This window comes from Opisthorchis viverrini, assembly GCF_000715545.1.
Source record: "Opisthorchis viverrini unplaced genomic scaffold opera_v5_147, whole genome shotgun sequence".
Lineage (NCBI taxonomy): Eukaryota > Metazoa > Platyhelminthes > Trematoda > Opisthorchiida > Opisthorchiidae > Opisthorchis > Opisthorchis viverrini.
This window is the reverse complement of record NW_008751803.1, coordinates 780,972-799,906: the sequence shown is the minus strand read 5'-3', so window position 1 is coordinate 799,906 and position 18,935 is coordinate 780,972. Positions and strand designations below refer to the sequence as shown.

The window sequence follows — 18,935 nt, the reverse complement described above, 5'->3', positions numbered from 1 at the left end:
AAGTTATATGAAATTTTCCTAAGAGCTTGCATTTAGACGCTGACCAAATCGAGCAGTTTTCAGAAGGAAGACGGTGATAACACACTATGAGCAATATATCGCAATAAACGCGATCGTAAGGTAAAAGATCATGTCCTTATGAGCAGTAACTCTTGTCTTTAAATCGGTTCTATTTCCATAGCAACAATAATGGGCAATCTTACTTTGATTTCCGAAACGTCATTACATCCTCGTGCTTCTCACTCTCCAACCCAGCTGCAAGAACGAATGCGAGCCGTTGGTGAGTCCGCGGTAATTGCTCGTCGAGAGAAACTGACCACGGAACTGAACAGACTGCGCAACCGGGTTGATGAATTCAATGACTACGGAGAGATGGATAGTGAAATGCAAAACCAATATGTGCAAGACGTCCGTGCTGTGCTAAAACGTTTAATGGACGCGGAGAATGAACGTGCTTGGATTAACAAGGAGGAGGCATTATACAGGCTTCAAGTAACAAACTATCCGGATATCGAAGAGATCCGAGCTTTGGCTGAACCGTTCCAGAGACTATTCACCACAGTTGTAAGATACAACAAGTCAGAAAGAAGGTGAGGAAGCAGTGGTTGTGCATAGCTGTTTTTCTCCATTGTTGAACCGTGAACGTTTCACTCTTTGAGACCTAAGTATTGTCTTTAAATGCCGGTCACTATTTCATCCTACTCACCACGGGACGGATCTGTTGATACTAATCCCCCTGTATCAAATCGCCATCTTCCCTATTCTGGTCCGTTCAGATGGTTACATGGCGAGTTTGACAAGCTAAATGCCGAAGCAATCGAAGCGGAGGTGGAAGAGTACTGGCGCGAAGTTTTCAAATTGCAAAAGTTGTTTACAGCTAGAGTCAAGAAAATGCGCATGGAATTGGATGAACGCAGGCGAAATCAGAGAAAACGTCGAAAGGAAGAGGCACGAGCAGCCGCGGAAGAAGGAGCCGACGCAGAAGCCATCGCTGCTGCCGAAGCCGCTGCACTTGCAGCAGAAAAAGAACTTGAGGATGTCAAGCCACCGGCTGCACTGGACATTATCAAGAAAATACAGGCACAGATGAAGAGTTTCAAGGTAATTTTATCAAACAGTATCCGTATTCAATATCTATCAAATTTATTATTGCTAGATGTTTAGCGGCACTTAACTTATCGATGGTTATTTCTCCTTACCCCCAATTTCGGCTGCGTCAGATTCATGTGTTTCTCCCGTTTTTCCCCACTAATTTTCTTTTCACTGAACTGGGTGATTATCCGCCGATTGATGTGCATGCTGAAGTAACGATGAAAGAGGTCCTTTTTAATCGGTGTCCAACTCAATTTCGTGCCCCCGGTTCCATAGTTATTAGGCCCTCTTTGGGGTCGATTATTTCAGTTAGAAAACTGATGTAGGTATCCAAGAGTGGTTTTTCCAAGGAATTCACTAGCTAACAAAAATGTCCCACGTGAAAAAAACGATTATGCCGATTTAGGTAAGGTACTAATGAATCAGTATATCAAACACCCATACATTATTATTAAGTTGGACAATCACATGACAACGTCGAAGGGCTTCCGTTTGTGCAACTCTAATTAGAATACACACGATATTTTGAGCTTTTCTTTCTCTCTGTAATCTAAAAACAACAGAATGCTACTACCGTATTAGCAACCCGATAGCTGGCAATTCATCTTCAAGGCAGAAGTCTCCAAAATTTGAATGTGTATGAACTATTACAAATGAAACGTATCAACAAACATGAAAACGGTACTAAGTAAGAAGTATGATTCGCAGGCCGCTGTCTAGAATTTGTGACAGCGCTTTGTAGAAAAACCTCAAGAATCCTTCTTCCCTTGTATGACTTCGAATGCCCTCACCATTCGGTCATCTGCACCTCAGTTCGCCCCTAGAAAAGCCACACCACAACGACAGCGACAGGTAAGCAAACTCTACCCATTATTTCATGCTATTCGTGAGTGTACCGCACCCAGAAACGTGTTCGTTTCACCCAACTATAGCTACGTACAATAGTGGTATTTAATCAGTTATCCCTTCAGTCATCAAGAATTAGAACTCAGCTTTACTTATTCAGAATAATAGAGACTTTCTTTACGTAATTTACGCGAGTTCAAAAGGCCGAAATTTGAGAAGTAAAAAGAGCGATAAACAACAAGCGTGGTTTTGCGGCTTTGTAGTGAACAACGGGCAAAGCAAAAGATTAAAAGGCCGAAATTTGAGAAGTAAAAAGAGCGATAAACAACAAGCGTGGTTTTGCGGCTTGGTAGTGGATAGCGGGCAAAAGGAAAAGATTGATTTGAAAAATTACTTTGAAAGACACTGTAGAGAGGGGGTGGAATTTAGCCCAAGTTTTCTTTGATCTGAGCGAATCTAAATCTATCAGCAAATCATCCAAAAGCTGACAGGCTGATGCTTGTCCAGCAGTTTATGTCTCTTCATGATATTCGAGGAGGAACAACAGTCGAGGAAGACACACTAATTGAGGTATCTTTATCTGAGGCTGAAATGGTTCCACAAGCCAGCTATTTATTCAAAACAAAAGGCTTAAAATACAAAAGGATATCACCAAGAGTCTGAGCTTTAAAACCAGTGATTCTTGCTCCGCTTGAAAGTTACAAAACGCCAGGATCAAAGTTCCCCGAAAACAACTAGTAATCGGTTCATCAAGCCGTGTATCATTGCGGTTTACTTGCACCATTCTTGGTCAGGATACCACGAGACTGCATTGAATCCCTGTCAGACTATGCTATCCCCAGTGGAACTTCTTGCGCCGCAAAAAATTTTAAACGGAGGGTAGAACCCCGCTGCGTGATATTTTAATCTGCAGTAAATCACCAGAGGTTGCTCGATACGGAAGGCACAGAAGCCATTGGAAGTGACCTCAAATTAATCGGTCTTGAAAGGGCGAACTATCCCCACAGCCGGGCATTCTGGTAAGTTTTTGACTACTGCACTTGACTTTCAAACAGCGCGCAACTGAAATGGTTTCCGGAAGGCCGTATGTGATCCAAGTTACTTGAGAAATGAGGGCAAAGTCAGCACCCTCTTTTGTATACATGGACAGAAAAGAACAACTTCGCTGTACTGTCCCATCTGATTCAGATGCACCGTTGCGTAGTCCAGTGCAGCATTTAACGATGCCAAGTATTCCAAACGTGGTAAAAGATTATCACATTGACACCAGCACTCAAAATGCATGGACCAAATAGGCCAAAATGGAAAACCTTCCAACTCTAATGATAAAGATCGCATGTATTCATTTCCTGTCATCCCACTCTATTCGGCAACTTCTGACCCGGGTAGCTTAGTGGACAGTATCATGGACTCAAAAATCCGAGCTCGAATCCCCGCAGAGACGTTTAGGGAAAATGGCGTACCCATTATTCTTCATCGCCTATAAACGCGCTACCCTACTTACATAAAGCGGTCATCACTCATTAAATGTATTTTTTGGTAGAGTGCTATGGTCCCGAGCCATATGGATCAGACTTCCAGATAGATATGCAGTGACGTTAATTCCGTGGATCTTGTGTGAAAGAGAGGATTCCGTTGATCTATTGCTCAGTGACCAAACAAAATGTTAAAGCTTGTGAACTTTTGGTTGGAAATGTCTTCAAAAGAAGCGGTTTCCACGAGGAACACTTGAGATATGTTTGTACAGTAGCCTCTTACCGAAACCAAAACTGGGCCCTATCTTGTTACCCACCACAATTTGCGAGTACTGTTCCGCTTTCTTCATCCATCTCTACTTGAATGTGGTGCGGGAAATTCAGCTGCAAATCAATTTGGTTTCTAACACCTTTTGTTTGCGAAAAAGTATTTTTTAAGCCTTCAGAAACTGCGAGGTACATACAAGGTTCACATAAGACCTCCTTCAAATAATAGGAGAATTGTATAGAAAAAATTGAACAACACAAGTGAGATCCATATGCTAGTGGTCCTGGCAAATTTATGTGCTCATTGCTGTCACCAAATAAGCTGTTGCTGCACAGCCGACTGGGTCTGTTACAGGTCCATCAGATCCCGGCAAGTAGACTGCGAATAGACTGGGCACTATCTTAGTGTGGAGCTTGTGGGCCTCTCTTACCAACTGGGCTGTGCTAAGGTAACTTAACATGCAAAAAGTTCTTTTATACCAGGTTGGTCGGTGAATAGTGGTTCAACAAACACAGTATCCTAGCCCTCCAGGCTGCGAGCCAGGATATGAATGGCAACTTGTTCCTTAAGGAACTAGTACTAGTGTGGTAATATACCGGCACTCACTCGCTGCTTTTGGTCGGGCTTTTGAGCTAAAGGTTTTGATTGAGAATCCCAATCGCTCTTCTTTCTAGATGTGGGCACGCTGACAGTATCCCACCCAACGTACAGCTATGATTCTCACAACTTAAAATACTTCCGTACTACATGGACCTCGCATGGTGTCAGGTCGCCTTACTTCCTGCATACAGCGGGGCGGATAGGCGTATAAATACCTGTGATGGCTTCCTCAAACCACTCACGTATTCCACCTTCTCCCAGCGTGGGTATTGTACTCGGTCATCAAACGGACACAGCCCTGCTTTGTTGGATACCTGCTGACGGTCACCTCTATTCAGTTCGTCGCGTAACGTCTGTGAAAGTATCTCAACAAAGGTCCATTGCTCCCTGGGTACGATATCGGTTTATACCCCCGACGGACTGTAGCTGTGATTCTGCCGAAGCAAGTTTCTACGACGCTCCAGGTGCTCTTTTACAACAAACTAAAAGGTCAGACATCGTTGTGGTCACTGATGAGATGAACTCTTAGGTTGGTAGGCTCAACGTTACCAGGATTCAATCGGATAGTCGTGTTGGTTTGGGCACGAGACGCTCGCGAAATGGGAAGTCTAATAGAAACAGACGGTCCCAGGCAACTAGGGTGAGTCGATTATAGTGCCCGTTTTCAAAAATGGTTCGGCTGCCACTGCAACAAGACTTCTGGCATCACTGATTCTTCTTCTTCTAAAGGAGGCACATGAAACCTTAACTAATGATTATCAATAATTTCAAAGGGTTAGAGGATATGTCGCCACAAATTCACACTCCGTCACACCTCACGCCATACCCACAGACCACATACGGTCTTGGTGTTCCTCAACGTCAAAGGTGCTTTGGTTTCTGCCGACTGGTCAATGCTTCTACACCTGATCAACAGGGGGGCATAGAAAAGTTTGTTAACATAATTGGGTTCTTATGTCCACATACTTTCTGTGGGAATAAATTGGACGCTCCAAAATCAACCCCACGAGAAGTGTTGTTTCTCAAGGATTTCCACTCTCTGTACTCTTATTCAACTTCTTCACTGATGGAATAGTGAGGTGAAGGCTGGAGGCTTACAGATCGTTACTGGTGGAAATATTGTCCCTCCGCAGTGTGTGGATAATGCTGCCCTAATAGTTGAATACGAAGGCCCAGCATAAGCACTGCTGAATGAACTGACCACTACATACTACTTTTCTGCATGTGTCTTGAACCTACATAGTGAAGAGTCATGCTACAGAACGTGCAGTCTTGGAACATCGGCCTTGTGGAGAATGTTACATAACTCGGGAGTTTGTGATGAAGTCACAGCACGAATTCTAATGGTCCGAATCACTTTTGCAAATTTGTATTACTTGAGGCGTCCAAATAGCATATAACTAAGTCCTAAGGGTTGCGTGTACCGGGTTACACTAAGGGCTGTTTGTTGCCAAACATGGCCTCCGAGGATCTGAGGTGTCTTCCAGTTGCTGCCCACTGATATCTCATAAGCACTTTTGGTATCCAGTGACGTCCACGAATTCGTAGTGAATTGATCAGACGTAAATCAAAGGTAAATTTTACGGAAGTCCGACGGCGCAGTTCTACTACACACCGGTAGTACAGGAATAAGTTATGATCACGCTTAGTGCTGTGTCTATCCTTCTTCCGAATACATGTAGCTGTCAGTTCACAAGTTTCAGCTAGTCCCGTTCCCTTATACGGTACTAGTGAGTAACTAGTCAAATGTATTTGTTACAGTATGCAGGTTTCTGTTTTCTTCCGTGTTTCGGTACAATAAAAAACGTTTCTTTTTTCCTCATCCTTCTAGTAAAGGTTACCTGAACCAGATGCAAAACGATATGTTCGCTTTTCAGGAAAAAAACAAAAAAAGCTCTTCGTTAAAAATAACCCTTCTTTTCGAACTGGCTAATACAACCTTCCCTTTTTCAGGAAATCATACCAGTTATCGGGATTCTGTGCAATCCTGGCATACGCAAACGCCATTGGGAACAAATGTCCCTCATCGCTGGGCAGGACCTTACGCCAGACAGTGGAACATCCTTAGCGAAAATGCTACAACTGAATTTGGACCCCTATATGGATGAATTTGCTGGTATTTCAAGTGGAGCGAGCAAGGAGTTCACCTTGGAAACCAACATGCGGAAGATGCGTGAAGACTGGGTCGAAGTTGCTTTCGGGATGACTGCCTACCGCGAAACCGGTATTTCTATTCTGGCTTCAGTCGATGACATACAACAAATGTTGGATGATCAAATCGTGAAGACCCAAACAATGAGGGGCTCTCCATTCATTAAACCATTTGAATCTGAAATAAAGGTACGATGTATAAGTATTTGTTTGACGATCAGTTGTCATGTATTTTGGACGGTTAACTGAGTATATTGGTTCTCCCCAGCCAGGTGTCTACATGTGGGTTGCCAGAAGTGTAGCCCATACGATGGCCTTCTGACGTGGAATCCTCAAAAAGAGACACATGGTTACAGAGAAGAAGTACAATATGACATTCTTCTCTATTGCAGGCATCTCAAGATAAACACACGGAGAATATTTTCTGACTCAAAACTGGCTGTGGATGCCCTCCGTCGTGCCAACCGTCTTGACTATCAACGTAGTTTACAAGCCACCAAGACAATAAATGACCGCGTTTCCATGCTATATTGCTACCCTGATGATTCTAAACTTCAGTTGACCTGAATAACAATTAATCCTATGCACGGTAATGGTTGATGCAACAAAGAATATGGTCATACTGCGGACCGGAGGTTAAAAAGTTGCAGTATAGGATTATATTTGTCCGGCTTCGAGAAGAACATGGTTACGTTGGACTTGAATCTTATTTTTCGGGTCTTATTTGAGTCTGGCTAAGCAGCACAAAGTTCTACATGACCGTCTTACGAGAGCCAAGGGCCGATACTCAGGCTTACAACGTACCTGCTTGAAGACATCATTTAGAGATGCACAAGGGTAGCAATAACATTCAAATCAGTTCATCATAATGAAAACAGATCACTAACCTATGATAGCCACTTAAAAGAGATGTGGAAAATGTCCTTGTCGATCTGCTCTCGCAAAAGTTAAACTCATCAAGCGAAAGTTTGATGTCACGTGAAAGCATTTTTTGGGGCAATACTGCTGTTGTTCTTGAAAAAATTCGTCATCGTACTCGATCTTACTGCTGTCTATTGAGAACTTTATCGAGTTTTTATCGTTCCTATTTACGAATTTACACACAACGAAGTTGTAGTGTCTTAAATTTGATCAGCACTGACAAAATGGAATTATGACAGGTATGAAATTACTGGTTTTTGACTACTTCGGGGGTCGGATCCCTCGTAAAACTGATGGGAATTCGCTCAACAGTAATGTTTACCAACGGCGTTGAATAATTCTGCTGACAAAATGGCATAAGCTCCAGTAATTATGCCGATAAGGGTATGAGTGTCCGTTGCTTGGTTTGTTTGTTCGTGAGCAAACTAATTACACTGATGATTTAAAAATCTCCCGTTCTCGCTCTAGCCTTCAAAACATTATTATCTGGTACTCCATTTTTAGGAATGGGAGGAGCGGCTCCTTTATATCCAGGAGACCATTGATGAGTGGCTCAAAATGCAGGCTCAGTGGCTCTACCTGGAACCGATCTTCTGCTCTGAGGACATCATGCAACAGATGCCTGAAGAAGGGCGTTTGTTCCAAGTGGTGGATAGAAATTGGAAGGATATAATGCGCAATACGGCGAAAGATCCGAACGTATTGAAAGTGAGTGTGTCACGTTTCATGGTCAGTTTGGGTGGACGGAAATTTCAGTTTCAATATCACTATATTTTGATTCATATGATCCGTGTCCATGGGATGTCTCCATATATAATGAACCCATCTTAACTGGAATAACTCTTATTGATGTTTTGGATCATGTGAAATTACTTCGGTCCCGTGAATGTCCTTACAATTTAGTTATTTCTGTTTAGCCGAATACAATCGCCACATAAGAGGAATGGCGTCTACCGCAAGCGACTGTAGCCATAACTAAGTCTTGTTGAGTAGATAATCTTGGGCCTGAAATTACGCTATATATGAGCGGGCCACTATGTCAGACTGACGGTACGCACTTGTCCCACGTCTGACAGGTCAGTCCGTTGCGCAATTCACTGAAGACAACTCCCGTAAAAGTAAAAGCTGGGAATTTCAGGTATTTTGGCTGTGCCCAACCTATACAGGTCATGAAAGCCAATGTTGCTGGGACATCCGGATTTTCTGAAGTGCATTGGTAGCTTTGATAAGGTAGTTCGATCACCCAACCACATAGTCCAATTGAATTAAGGCTGTTTCGACCATATCGAAGTCATCCGATCACGACTAGCTTATCAGACGCTTGCTTGTGCTTACGATGTACTACTACAAACTCTTCAACGTTGTTTTATCGACACCGAAAAACCAAAGGATTTATCAATTATTCTCTTACAGGCCACTGCGTTCCAAGGTATTAAGGAGCGCCTGAAAGACAGCAACGCTCTGTTGGACAAGATTAACAAAGGACTGAATGCCTATCTGGAGAAAAAACGTTTGTTTTTCGCACGATTCTTCTTTCTCTCCAACGACGAAATGCTGGAAATTTTATCGGAAACCAAAGACCCTTTGCGTGTCCAGCCACATTTGAAGAAATGCTTCGAAGGTATTGCAAAGCTGGAATTTGACAATCGGCTGGATATCAAAGCGATGTTTTCAAGTGAGGGAGAAAAGATTGTTTTGAGCCAAGTGAGTGCGTGAAGTGCCCAGGGTAGGAGTGTCTGAAGGCAAGTTTTTTTTCAGATGCGAGCAATATAATTATGGTTTTGGTATGCATCTACTGCGTTGTTTGCTGTTGCCGAATGGAAGCGTTTTGTCGACCACGAAAATCGACACGGCGATCAGTCAACTTTGCTATTCTTCGTCCATCAAGCCGAACGAAAACTTATGTGAATCAAGGTGCATACTTGAGTGTACTACTGAAGTGATCGTGTCAAATAGTCTCATGCCTGCACATTTATACCCAAATTGCGTTGATGCGATTGACACATTTACATCTTCGTGAGTTCTAGACCGCCCCACCATGGAGAGAACGCGCTTTTTATGAAAATCAGTCTACCAGAAATCCAAACCAAAATTCAACCTTTAATAGATTGTTAGCGCTCTAGTTGTGACGTAATTGAGTTGATTATCAGACGGTAACAAGCACTAACAAATGTCTGTCTTACTAGAATGTGATGAATACAATAGTTAGGTGCACTTGATAAAAATAGATACAATGCGAAAAGTGGAGTAAGCCTGAAAGTGACTTATCGTTTGAGGACATCTGTTGAGAGTCCCTGAGTGAAGTTCCGGACGCGGGGCGTGTCGTCTCTGCGGGAGCAGGATAGCTGCTACACGTGTTCCGTAGTCGGCGTGGAGACCTTCGGAGTTCTGTTGACTTCCTGTCCTGTGCGCCCGAGTGTGTGTTGAGCCTAGGTGTAGGCCTATTTATCGTGTGCAGTGTGAAGAGAGAGGTGTCTTTTCGTGCTTGATGCCTGCACGAACATGAACACGACCTGACCTGATGTGTTGAAGTTCATACGCCTGGCGCGTTACGCAAGTGGTAGCCGCGTAAATAAAAAAGAATGAGAATTTGCAGTGTACTGGTTGTCGGTTAAGGTTGCAAGCGGGACAGGAATAGTCACGGGGTGACCTCTACAAGATCAGTCGGTTGCTAGGTCTAGGAAATACGACAATCTACCACTAGTGTTTCACCTTACTTCTTTCGTCAATTTCCCACTGTAATCGTATGACTGTCAGTCGATACGGGATTTTCGCTTGTCCTTGTCACGGTTACCCGAGAGGATTTTAAGCTGATGACACAAATGATGACCTTTCTTCGGTTTTTGAAACCAAGCGTGACTGAGCTACATCAAAATGACTTTGTCTCTGTCCTCCATAAACCCACATGTTGGCCCACCTTTGTCGTCCAACTCATATGTTTGGATACAACTGTGTTTCTACAGAAACACAGCTCAGCTTATTGACCACGAATGAAAAAGACCGATCAAATTGATAACATCTGCGATTCCATTAATCTATGAAATTTGCTCCGAAATAGTCATCATGCACGACTTGCGCGTCCTGTTCGCTGACCTATCGCGCTTGTTGGCATTGTGAATAACCAAGCCAGTGGATCTGTTTAAAGCTGATCTCCCACAGAATCACATGGCAACGTGCATACAGGTTGCAGGTGTCTAAGTAGTACAACAAAACTCCGCGCCCTCAGATTTCATTTAAAAAACTTGTTCCCCGACTTTAATATCATCGGCAAGTGTCCCTCGTAAGATTCATAAATTTGACCTACACATGCGGTAGAATATGATGGAAGCGGTCACTGTAGACCGAAATGTGTCCTTAGGTTTCAGCGTTAGCGCAGACGGAATAGTCCTTGTCGAGTTGCATTGCTCTGAGTTTCTTAGTTTTGCCGACTCTAGTCATCCCGATAAGTGCACAGGAATGTACCCGTGGAAACTGACAACAAGAACGCCAACTGCGATCGGTTTCATCAATCTGTGACTTTTAGTTTAACTTTTCATCTGGCTATCCACAGCACCTGACTGGTGACGAATAATCAGATTGTTCCAGATACATAATCACTGACCCCTGCAAAGAACCTAAACATTGTAACGACAGCACTGACCAGGCTCTGAATTTCACATGTCAGCCACGAAACGTCCTGATTTACAACGTTATTTTATCAACTTTGGCTCCCTTTCCTGTTTTCCTTACTTAATGTCTGTCAAATCAATTTTCCAAGGTTGTCAGCACCTCGGAAGCCCGAGGAGCAGTGGAAAAGTGGCTCCTTCAAGTGCAAGAATCCATGCTGCTCTCGGTCAGAGATGTGATAGCTGCTGCTCGTGAGGTAAGTTATCGAAGACGAGGGTTTGCGAAACTGCCAGGGTGCAAGAAATGGGCTGGAAATCCGAATTCTAATTCTGCCCACATGTTCGACTTTATGGTCAAGTGTATGTTTGCTGCTTTACAGAGATATATATATATATATCAGTGAGCCCCGGAGACGATATGCGTCCAGTTAAACACCCTGGGGGAATTCCCATGGAGGAAAATGCTAGTAGCTCAGGCAGGTTAGATGTTGATTAGCTTGTTCACTGAGCTGGGCAATTGGATTGCAAACGTTTCATCACCGATCGAGGTGACATCAGCAGTGCGTTGTTAGGTTGCTTAGTGGTGCATAGCTACGCTCAGCGAACAAACCAACGACCACCGTGGGAGATTGTGTGAAGATCAGTTGGGCATCTCTTGCCACCTACCTGTGGATGAATAAATGCTGCGCTGCACTGATTGATAAAACTATTCACAAGGACACTGAAACTATTTCTGATAGTTAATTCAGTTAGCATGACTTCAAGAGGCTTTGCATCAATCACACTCACCACCAGTGAGGCTCCGTTAGAAGGAAAAAAGGGAAAACGAAAAACGAACCGAAAATCAGCTAGGACAGCCTTTATAGATCACTTGGGTAAACAAACAGAAGCTTAGTACGGTGTGTAATAAGAAAACGGGGGGACAATCCAAAACCGTGAATATGTGATGTAGGGGTTAATGAAAACTTGAAAAGTTGACTGATTTTTGGAGAACAAATGAGAATTGAAAAACCGTGACCAGTGTCACTGAATGCTTTGGATTTTGCGTGACTAACACGCGTAATTGTGGGTAGATTAGACAGCACCGAATCGCTGCACTCTAATACAATTTTCTTCATTGAGCACCGATAGGTTTTTCGCGAATTTTTTCAGGCAAAATGAGCTTACGCAACAGAGACCTTAGCAACCATTTGGAAACCTGATAAGCCTAATAGGATCCATCGCTGTGTCTCAGTATCGTGTCAGTAGGGTTAGTAAACAATCGGCAGTTTTTAACTGGGGAACGTTTCGTTTTTGACACAAAGGCTTTGTCAGGAAAACCCTTCTTAGACGAAGGTTTTTCAATCGGTTCCAAACTTTTTACACTTGAGTGTACCAGCATCTTTGTGAATGATACACACAGGATGAACTCCGAAATCCATCAAATGAATCCTTCTGAATTAACAAAGATCAACCTGAGGATTAATTTAATTCAGGCTCAGTCAAATAGAGGTCCATTCAGCGTTTCCATGCTCGTGGGGTGAAACTATACGCCCATATTTGTTTCCCTGTCCGATCACTTGTAGTGCACTTAAGGAACGAAAGGATTCAAACTTGGATGCCTCCACCCATCCGATTGAAGTCAACTGGATAGCAATTAATTGCCCATTGGGACGATCTATGTTTGCACTAGTGTATTTTGGCTACCTCATTTCTTCTTCCCCTTATTCCATGATCACGTGTCATGTATTATTCGTTCCGACACACCTTAGGCGTACGATATTGAAAACCGTGAGGATTGGGTGTGCTCTTGGCCCGGACAAGTGGTTCTGTGTGTATCACAAATTTTCTGGACCCTAGACGTACACGAATACCTCCGTTATGGTGTACAAGGTCTACAAAACTACCATCAAAAGTTGGATCAGCAGATGGCCGATATTGTTCGCCTTGTACGTGGGAAACTGAATGCTCAACAGCGTATCACCCTTGGTGCGTTGGTCGTGATTGACGTGCACGCTCGTGATGTGGTTAGAGACATGATCAAGATGGAAGTCACCTCAGAAAATGACTTCAACTGGTTGTCACAGCTACGGTACTATTGGGAAGAGGAAAATGTCAAGGTGAGTGCAATTTTCTGCTTCTTCGGTAGAAAGACAATGCCTCAGAATGCACCCAAAACTAGATTCGTGTAGTATGACTGTTCGACAAGCAAAATCCTGCAATGTTTCAGAATTCTTCACGACTTAGCAGTCTACCGAGCAGATGAACGCAAATAGTTCGTATCTATGGTGGTGTCTTATAAAGTTATGTTTCAAAAATGAGCGGTTCCCGCTAAACATTTCCAAAACTCTTACATAAATCTCATAGTCTATGCCGACAATCCATTTCGTATTTCTCATCTGCTTCCCATTAGAGAACTAGTCCTGCTTTATAAGCGACAAACTTATCTAGCTGACCTTAAGAAGCGAAACAAAACGATCTCGACCAGGTGAAGTAAAATTAATGATTTCCTTTCACAGGTTCGCCTGACCAATGCCACGGTAAAATACGCTTACGAATACCTCGGCAACTCACCTCGACTCGTGATCACCCCACTCACTGATCGATGCTATCGTACACTGATTGGTGCATTCCATTTGAATTTGAACGGGGCACCAGAAGGTCCAGCCGGAACAGGGAAAACGGAAACTACCAAAGATTTGGCTAAAGCCCTGGCTGTTCAGTGCGTCGTGTTCAATTGCTCCGACGGATTGGACTACATCGCTATGGGCAAGGTCAGTGTTCGAATCACTCGAATTAACTTCTGACCGTGTATTAATCAGAACTAATATCAGCGCTACCTTGGTGGCATAACTAGGTAATGAAGTGTTAGTTACTGCACTTTTCAGCCCAAATATCCTTTATACCCTTGCTGTTTGACTGTAGTTACGGACTGAAAATGATCACCTTCAATAAAAGACACTTTGAAAAGCATGAAAGATGGGAAACATAATTGATCAAAACCGCATTGTTCGGTTATCAGGTCAACTTAGTGCGTTGTCCCTCATAACATGAGAGGAATCCATATTCCTTTGCGTGGGAAACGTAACACAGCTTAGAAAACACTATCGCTGTTCAAAAACATCTGTAGTTACTGTGGTTAAGCCTTATTCGAAAGAACCCCGCCGATGGATTTGAGTGCCCCGCTGTAGCCTATGAAATCGGAACTGATAGCTTCCAAACACAACAATCCGTTTAAAAATGCATGGGCACGAATAAATCTTTCCGGAAGGTACTTTTTACAACTGTTTTGTTTTTCCGCTTATGAGTTGCCTTACCTCGTGTTGGTAACTTCTCACATTGTCTATTTACTAGCTGCAGCTTGTCCATAGGAAACGCGTTTAACCGTGTTGTACACCACCATACTGTAGCATGCAAATCCAGTCAAGCTCATCTGTGACAGGATGACTTGATGGGCAACTGGATGCCTTCAAAGTGACTTTAAACCTAGCAGAGCCGATTGAGTTTGTGGTGCTAGCTTAACTTCGTTTTTACTGCGTATACATATCTGAGCTGCCCTCAGGCTTGTCTCCTTCAAATCTCAATTTCTGGCTTGAAAACAGTAAGTTTCTTAACTCTGATTTTAAATACATAAAATCTTAGTAGACCTGTCACCATCGGCGGTCTGCGAGATATGAACTTGAGGAGAAGGGACAAGGAGCAGGAACAGAATTACGTGACCTAAGTCCATAACTATGCGTACGAAATGCTCGGAAATACTATATTCTGTGAACCCAGGACTTCAACTGCAAAATGTGTTGATGGTTCGATCAAACCAGGGCGATCGGGCCAAAGGAGGAAGACGAACGGCTGTTTGTACAAGATGGCTGGAAGTACTCGAGGCTCGTATGTTCACGAAGAACACTTTCTCATCCGTACTCATATCACTATCACTTGAACAGTCGTCCTCCTGTCCTGGTGGGTCCACACCAAAAAAGGGAAGTACTGGATTCGAGTTTCGCTCTTGTTAGAGCTCATCAGCAGTGCATATTCAATGGCCGTGACGAGGTTTGAACTCCGGTCACCTGACATGCGAGGCGAGCGTGTTACCACTACTCCACCAGCGTACTTTGGACGCTTCTCCCCTTTCGTGTGGACTCACCAGAATAACTACGCCAGAACAGGAGGACGACTTCAACCGAGAGTGATGTGAGCATGAACATACCCCGCAAACCCCACAGCAGAGACACATTATAACTCGATGATAGTAGCCGAGTTCAGGTCATCATGCATCGCCGACAAAATAGCTCGAAACTTCTCGGGTGTTTTCCAGATGGTTCGTCCACTTGTGGTCTTGCGGGCTAACTGGGGTACCCTAACCACGTCGATGCCAAAGAGGAGACGGTTAGGATGATTGCTATAAAAAGTCCCCTGATATGGTCGTTGAGTTGTTCGCTGAGCTGGACAATTTGATTGCAAATGTTTCATCACCAATCAAGGTGACATCATCAGTAAGTTGTTGGAGAGCATGGTGGATAGTAGCAGTGGGTTAGTGGTTGTACCTGATATGTCAATCACAGGATCCTGCAAATGATAAAACTTGTACCTAATAGTGGTCGGATATCGACTAAATAGAAAGAAACTACTAACATCCTACCATAAAGCCTAGAGGATTTGTTTGCTTTACCATAATTTACACTTAAAAGCAACCTAAATTTTGGGAGCCAACCACCATGCTCCACATTCTATAACTTGCCAACGACCAATGTGATTGATGGGAACATTTTCTAGCTTCGATTCACGTATTCTCTTCCATATCACCAATCTTCATGTGCCAACGCAATCGATGCCACTGTGCAGTTCTTTAAAGGACTCGCGTCATCCGGAGCTTGGGCCTGCTTTGACGAATTCAACCGCATCGAAATGGAGGTCTTATCGGTGGTTGCACAGCAGGTAATTTTGTTTGTTTCATTATTTATCTGTCTTTGAAAGAAGCGGAGCCAACGGTTAGAGGGTGAATGATACACAATCATCCTCGTCTTATGAGATGCATCTCTATCCTGAAACCGATCCCTTCTAGACAAGAAACGAAACTTCAAATTTCGTTGTCAAAGTCTCCTCTTAACGAGCTTGTCTTGGCCAGAATCTTTTTGTTTTAAGAGACTTTGTTGCGTCAGAAATCGGCTCCAAGCAACCTTGAAGTAAGTATAAGCATAGAAAATGATCAATACTACTCAAAAAGTGATGATATAAAAATCAGGAAATTGCTTATATGTAATCGATTATGTGATTTTTGCTGGGGAATTTATGGATGGCACCTCAGCAAAAAACTTTAAAATTATCTATTCAGTTGCAAAAAAGAAAGCGCTAAACGTCTTCCTACTGTCAACGGAAACTTTGCTGATAAATGAAATTTCTTCACAATGGATTCCCATTTCATCCTCGACACGAATCCATTGGAGGCTGTTCTTTTAGCTACCAGAGAACCTTCGTCTGTGAGTACGGGGTGATTTGTACCCCCCTTTCTGCTGCTCGTATCCAAAGATTAATGAGAGATCTGGCAGTCCATGGCCTGACGGAGAGGCACCGTTTGCTCAAACCCAGATAATTCGCAGAACGTCGCGAATAAGAACTCCAACTGTTCCTGCCCGATCCGCGTTCATCAACCGAGTTGAGGGCCAGCAACAACTTGTCATCATCATCAGCATCATCATCATTGTTGACACTGATGCCCCGCTGCCTTACTACCACAGTGTGTGTATAATTAGAATTAAAGAACTAAAGTGAAAAAAGAAAACCCGAATGGGAACGGGACCCGGTGCTAACCTATCGCAAGCATCCTGGTATGTCTACATCTTCAGGCACACCATCAGACAACCCAAAAAGAAACTGATGGCGTGGGCACCGCTGACACCGCTTACGCACCATTTCTTGCAATGTCTCCAGCGAAGCCAGAGGGGCTTCATGGGTGATCCATCCTAGAAAGCGGACCATACCAGCAACATCCACACTCCTCGTAAACTCCTTCACAACGTCACAAGTTGTCTAGCAGTCTACGCCATTCTTAAATAGGTGCGGAGAACGATACTTGTCTCAATGACCGACGAATCGGCGTACACAGTTTCTGGTGGAAGAAAGAGCACACGCAGTGTTAAATAAACTGACCACGATAACATATTCTTTGGGACTGTGTCTAGAGTCTACAAAGTACAAGTACATGCCTCAAAACGTGCAATCTCTGAACGTGCTCTTCGTAATTCCGCCATCGAGCAGGTATACCAGGTTAAGCAATCTAAAAAGTAATGTGCAAGCGTAACTCCTTCAGCCCCCGAATGAAGCGTAGGGAGTTCTGTTTCAGTGTTGAGACCGGAAGTTGCCTGAGATAACTGAAAAGTTGAGCAATAAAATTTCAGCTCTCAAACTTCCTAACCGGCGTGATAATCCTACCGTGTGAGCTACTCGACCACATGCGTACCAAGTGCGGCACAGGCGCACCCGAACCAACGGCTGGCATGTCAACCTTCCAAAATACAGAGCATCCTCAGCAGCTGTCATTCCTGGACCGGCCTTATTACATTACCTCTATTTCTTTATATTTCTTTACATTGCGATATACAAACGATCATTTCCACTATTTTCAACCGTTCAGTTCATAACGAGCTGCCTTGACGATGGGATGAATCGACTCTACATAAACCCCGTACTGTCGTTACCCAAGAATAACAGTCTAAGACCAGAGTTGCAACCGTTGACATCCAATTCTGATGCCATCAATAAATACTGACCCCACATGTACCAGATTATCAGCCTATCTCCGGCAATTTCCCAGTTTTAGATTAGTATAGACCACGAAATTCATCCTTCCTAGGCACACCTTCACATCATTCCGCCATTCCTTGTGACGATGTTGCAATAACGAACGAATACAAACGGAAAACGATACTATTCGCTACCTTTATAACACTCCAGGAACGAAGAGTTTTCAGTAATGTATTGCGATGTCTCAAAAATCGTATGGCTAAAACGGACCACGAAATTCATCCTTCCTAGGCACACCTTCACATCATTCCGCCATTCCTTGTGACGATGTTGCAATAACGAACGAATACAAACGGAAAACGATACTATTCGCTACCTTTATAACACTCCAGGAACGAAGAGTTTTCAGTAATGTATTGCGATGTCTCAAAAATCGTATCGGCTAAAACGTGAGGTGGTGCACATTTAGTTGATTTGGAACATCATAAACGGGAGATTCAGCTGAGTTTCAGGTGAGGCTCCTGTCCAAACCAAATTGGTATGCAGGTGAGTGTATGAGTGAAACAAAAGTACTGTTTATTCAACTTGGGGAACTTTTTCTGGCGGTTTAGGAGGCGGTTTTCTGCGGAAAAATTTGAGGAAAGCACATTTTATCGAATGAGCCGGTGGGCCAATCAAATCCAACCGTCTATATCAACGTCTCCTCATAAATTTATTAAAAAGGGAGTTAACCATCTATGTCTTCGGAGCATTGCCCGAGTCTGATGGAAACACCGGATAAGCAATGGCGAATCGTATTCGGAAGAAGTGACTCACCCTCGAGAGTTGAACTTATCACGCTTCATAAGTTGCGCTGGCATGAACACGTGTTCCGTATGCCAGTTGGCCGACTTCCTGGAAGGGCTATTTTTGCACAACCACGTGAAGGGTGGGAACGAGCCAGAGGCGGTCAAACAATAACTTGGCAGTGAAGTATGAAAGCCATTACCAGATAACTCAGCCGCGCTGGTTTTTGCAGTCTTCCCAGATGGGGACCCCGAGACGGGCCACATCAATGGTTAGAGACGTGACTCAGTTGCCTTCATGCATCCAGCCATTGGCTTTCAATGCATAGCTCCCTTCCCAATCCCCCACCTCTCAGTCCACTGACAATGCTGTATTTACGCACCAACCTATCAGCTCCCAACTCCAATGCGCAGCTACCTACCTCACCTGCCCAAATCATCGGTGAACGAAACTGTGGTAGCTACAACCACGATA

General features: G+C 43.6%; 2 protein-coding genes across 2 annotated transcripts in view; one reads left to right on the top strand and one right to left on the bottom strand.

The window, feature by feature from the left end:
- The window catches only part of T265_06797 (hypothetical protein), a gene marked incomplete at both ends in the record, with an annotated part of 99,192 nt that overhangs the window by 15,462 nt on the left and 64,795 nt on the right, over positions 1-18,935 (top strand). The window contains 8 exons of the mRNA XM_009172162.1: positions 256-590; positions 777-1,101; positions 6,235-6,621; positions 7,858-8,061; positions 8,767-9,057; positions 11,111-11,215; positions 12,710-13,057; positions 13,457-13,711. Of these exons, the coding sequence (XP_009170426.1) occupies positions 256-590; positions 777-1,101; positions 6,235-6,621; positions 7,858-8,061; positions 8,767-9,057; positions 11,111-11,215; positions 12,710-13,057; positions 13,457-13,711 (2,250 nt within the window). The remainder of the gene's footprint in view (positions 1-255; positions 591-776; positions 1,102-6,234; positions 6,622-7,857; positions 8,062-8,766; positions 9,058-11,110; positions 11,216-12,709; positions 13,058-13,456; positions 13,712-18,935) is intronic.
- The window catches only part of T265_06798 (hypothetical protein), a gene marked incomplete at both ends in the record, with an annotated part of 79,632 nt that overhangs the window by 17,034 nt on the left and 43,663 nt on the right, over positions 1-18,935 (bottom strand). The window contains one exon of the mRNA XM_009172163.1: positions 4,524-4,634. Within this exon, the coding sequence (XP_009170427.1) occupies positions 4,524-4,634 (111 nt within the window). The remainder of the gene's footprint in view (positions 1-4,523; positions 4,635-18,935) is intronic.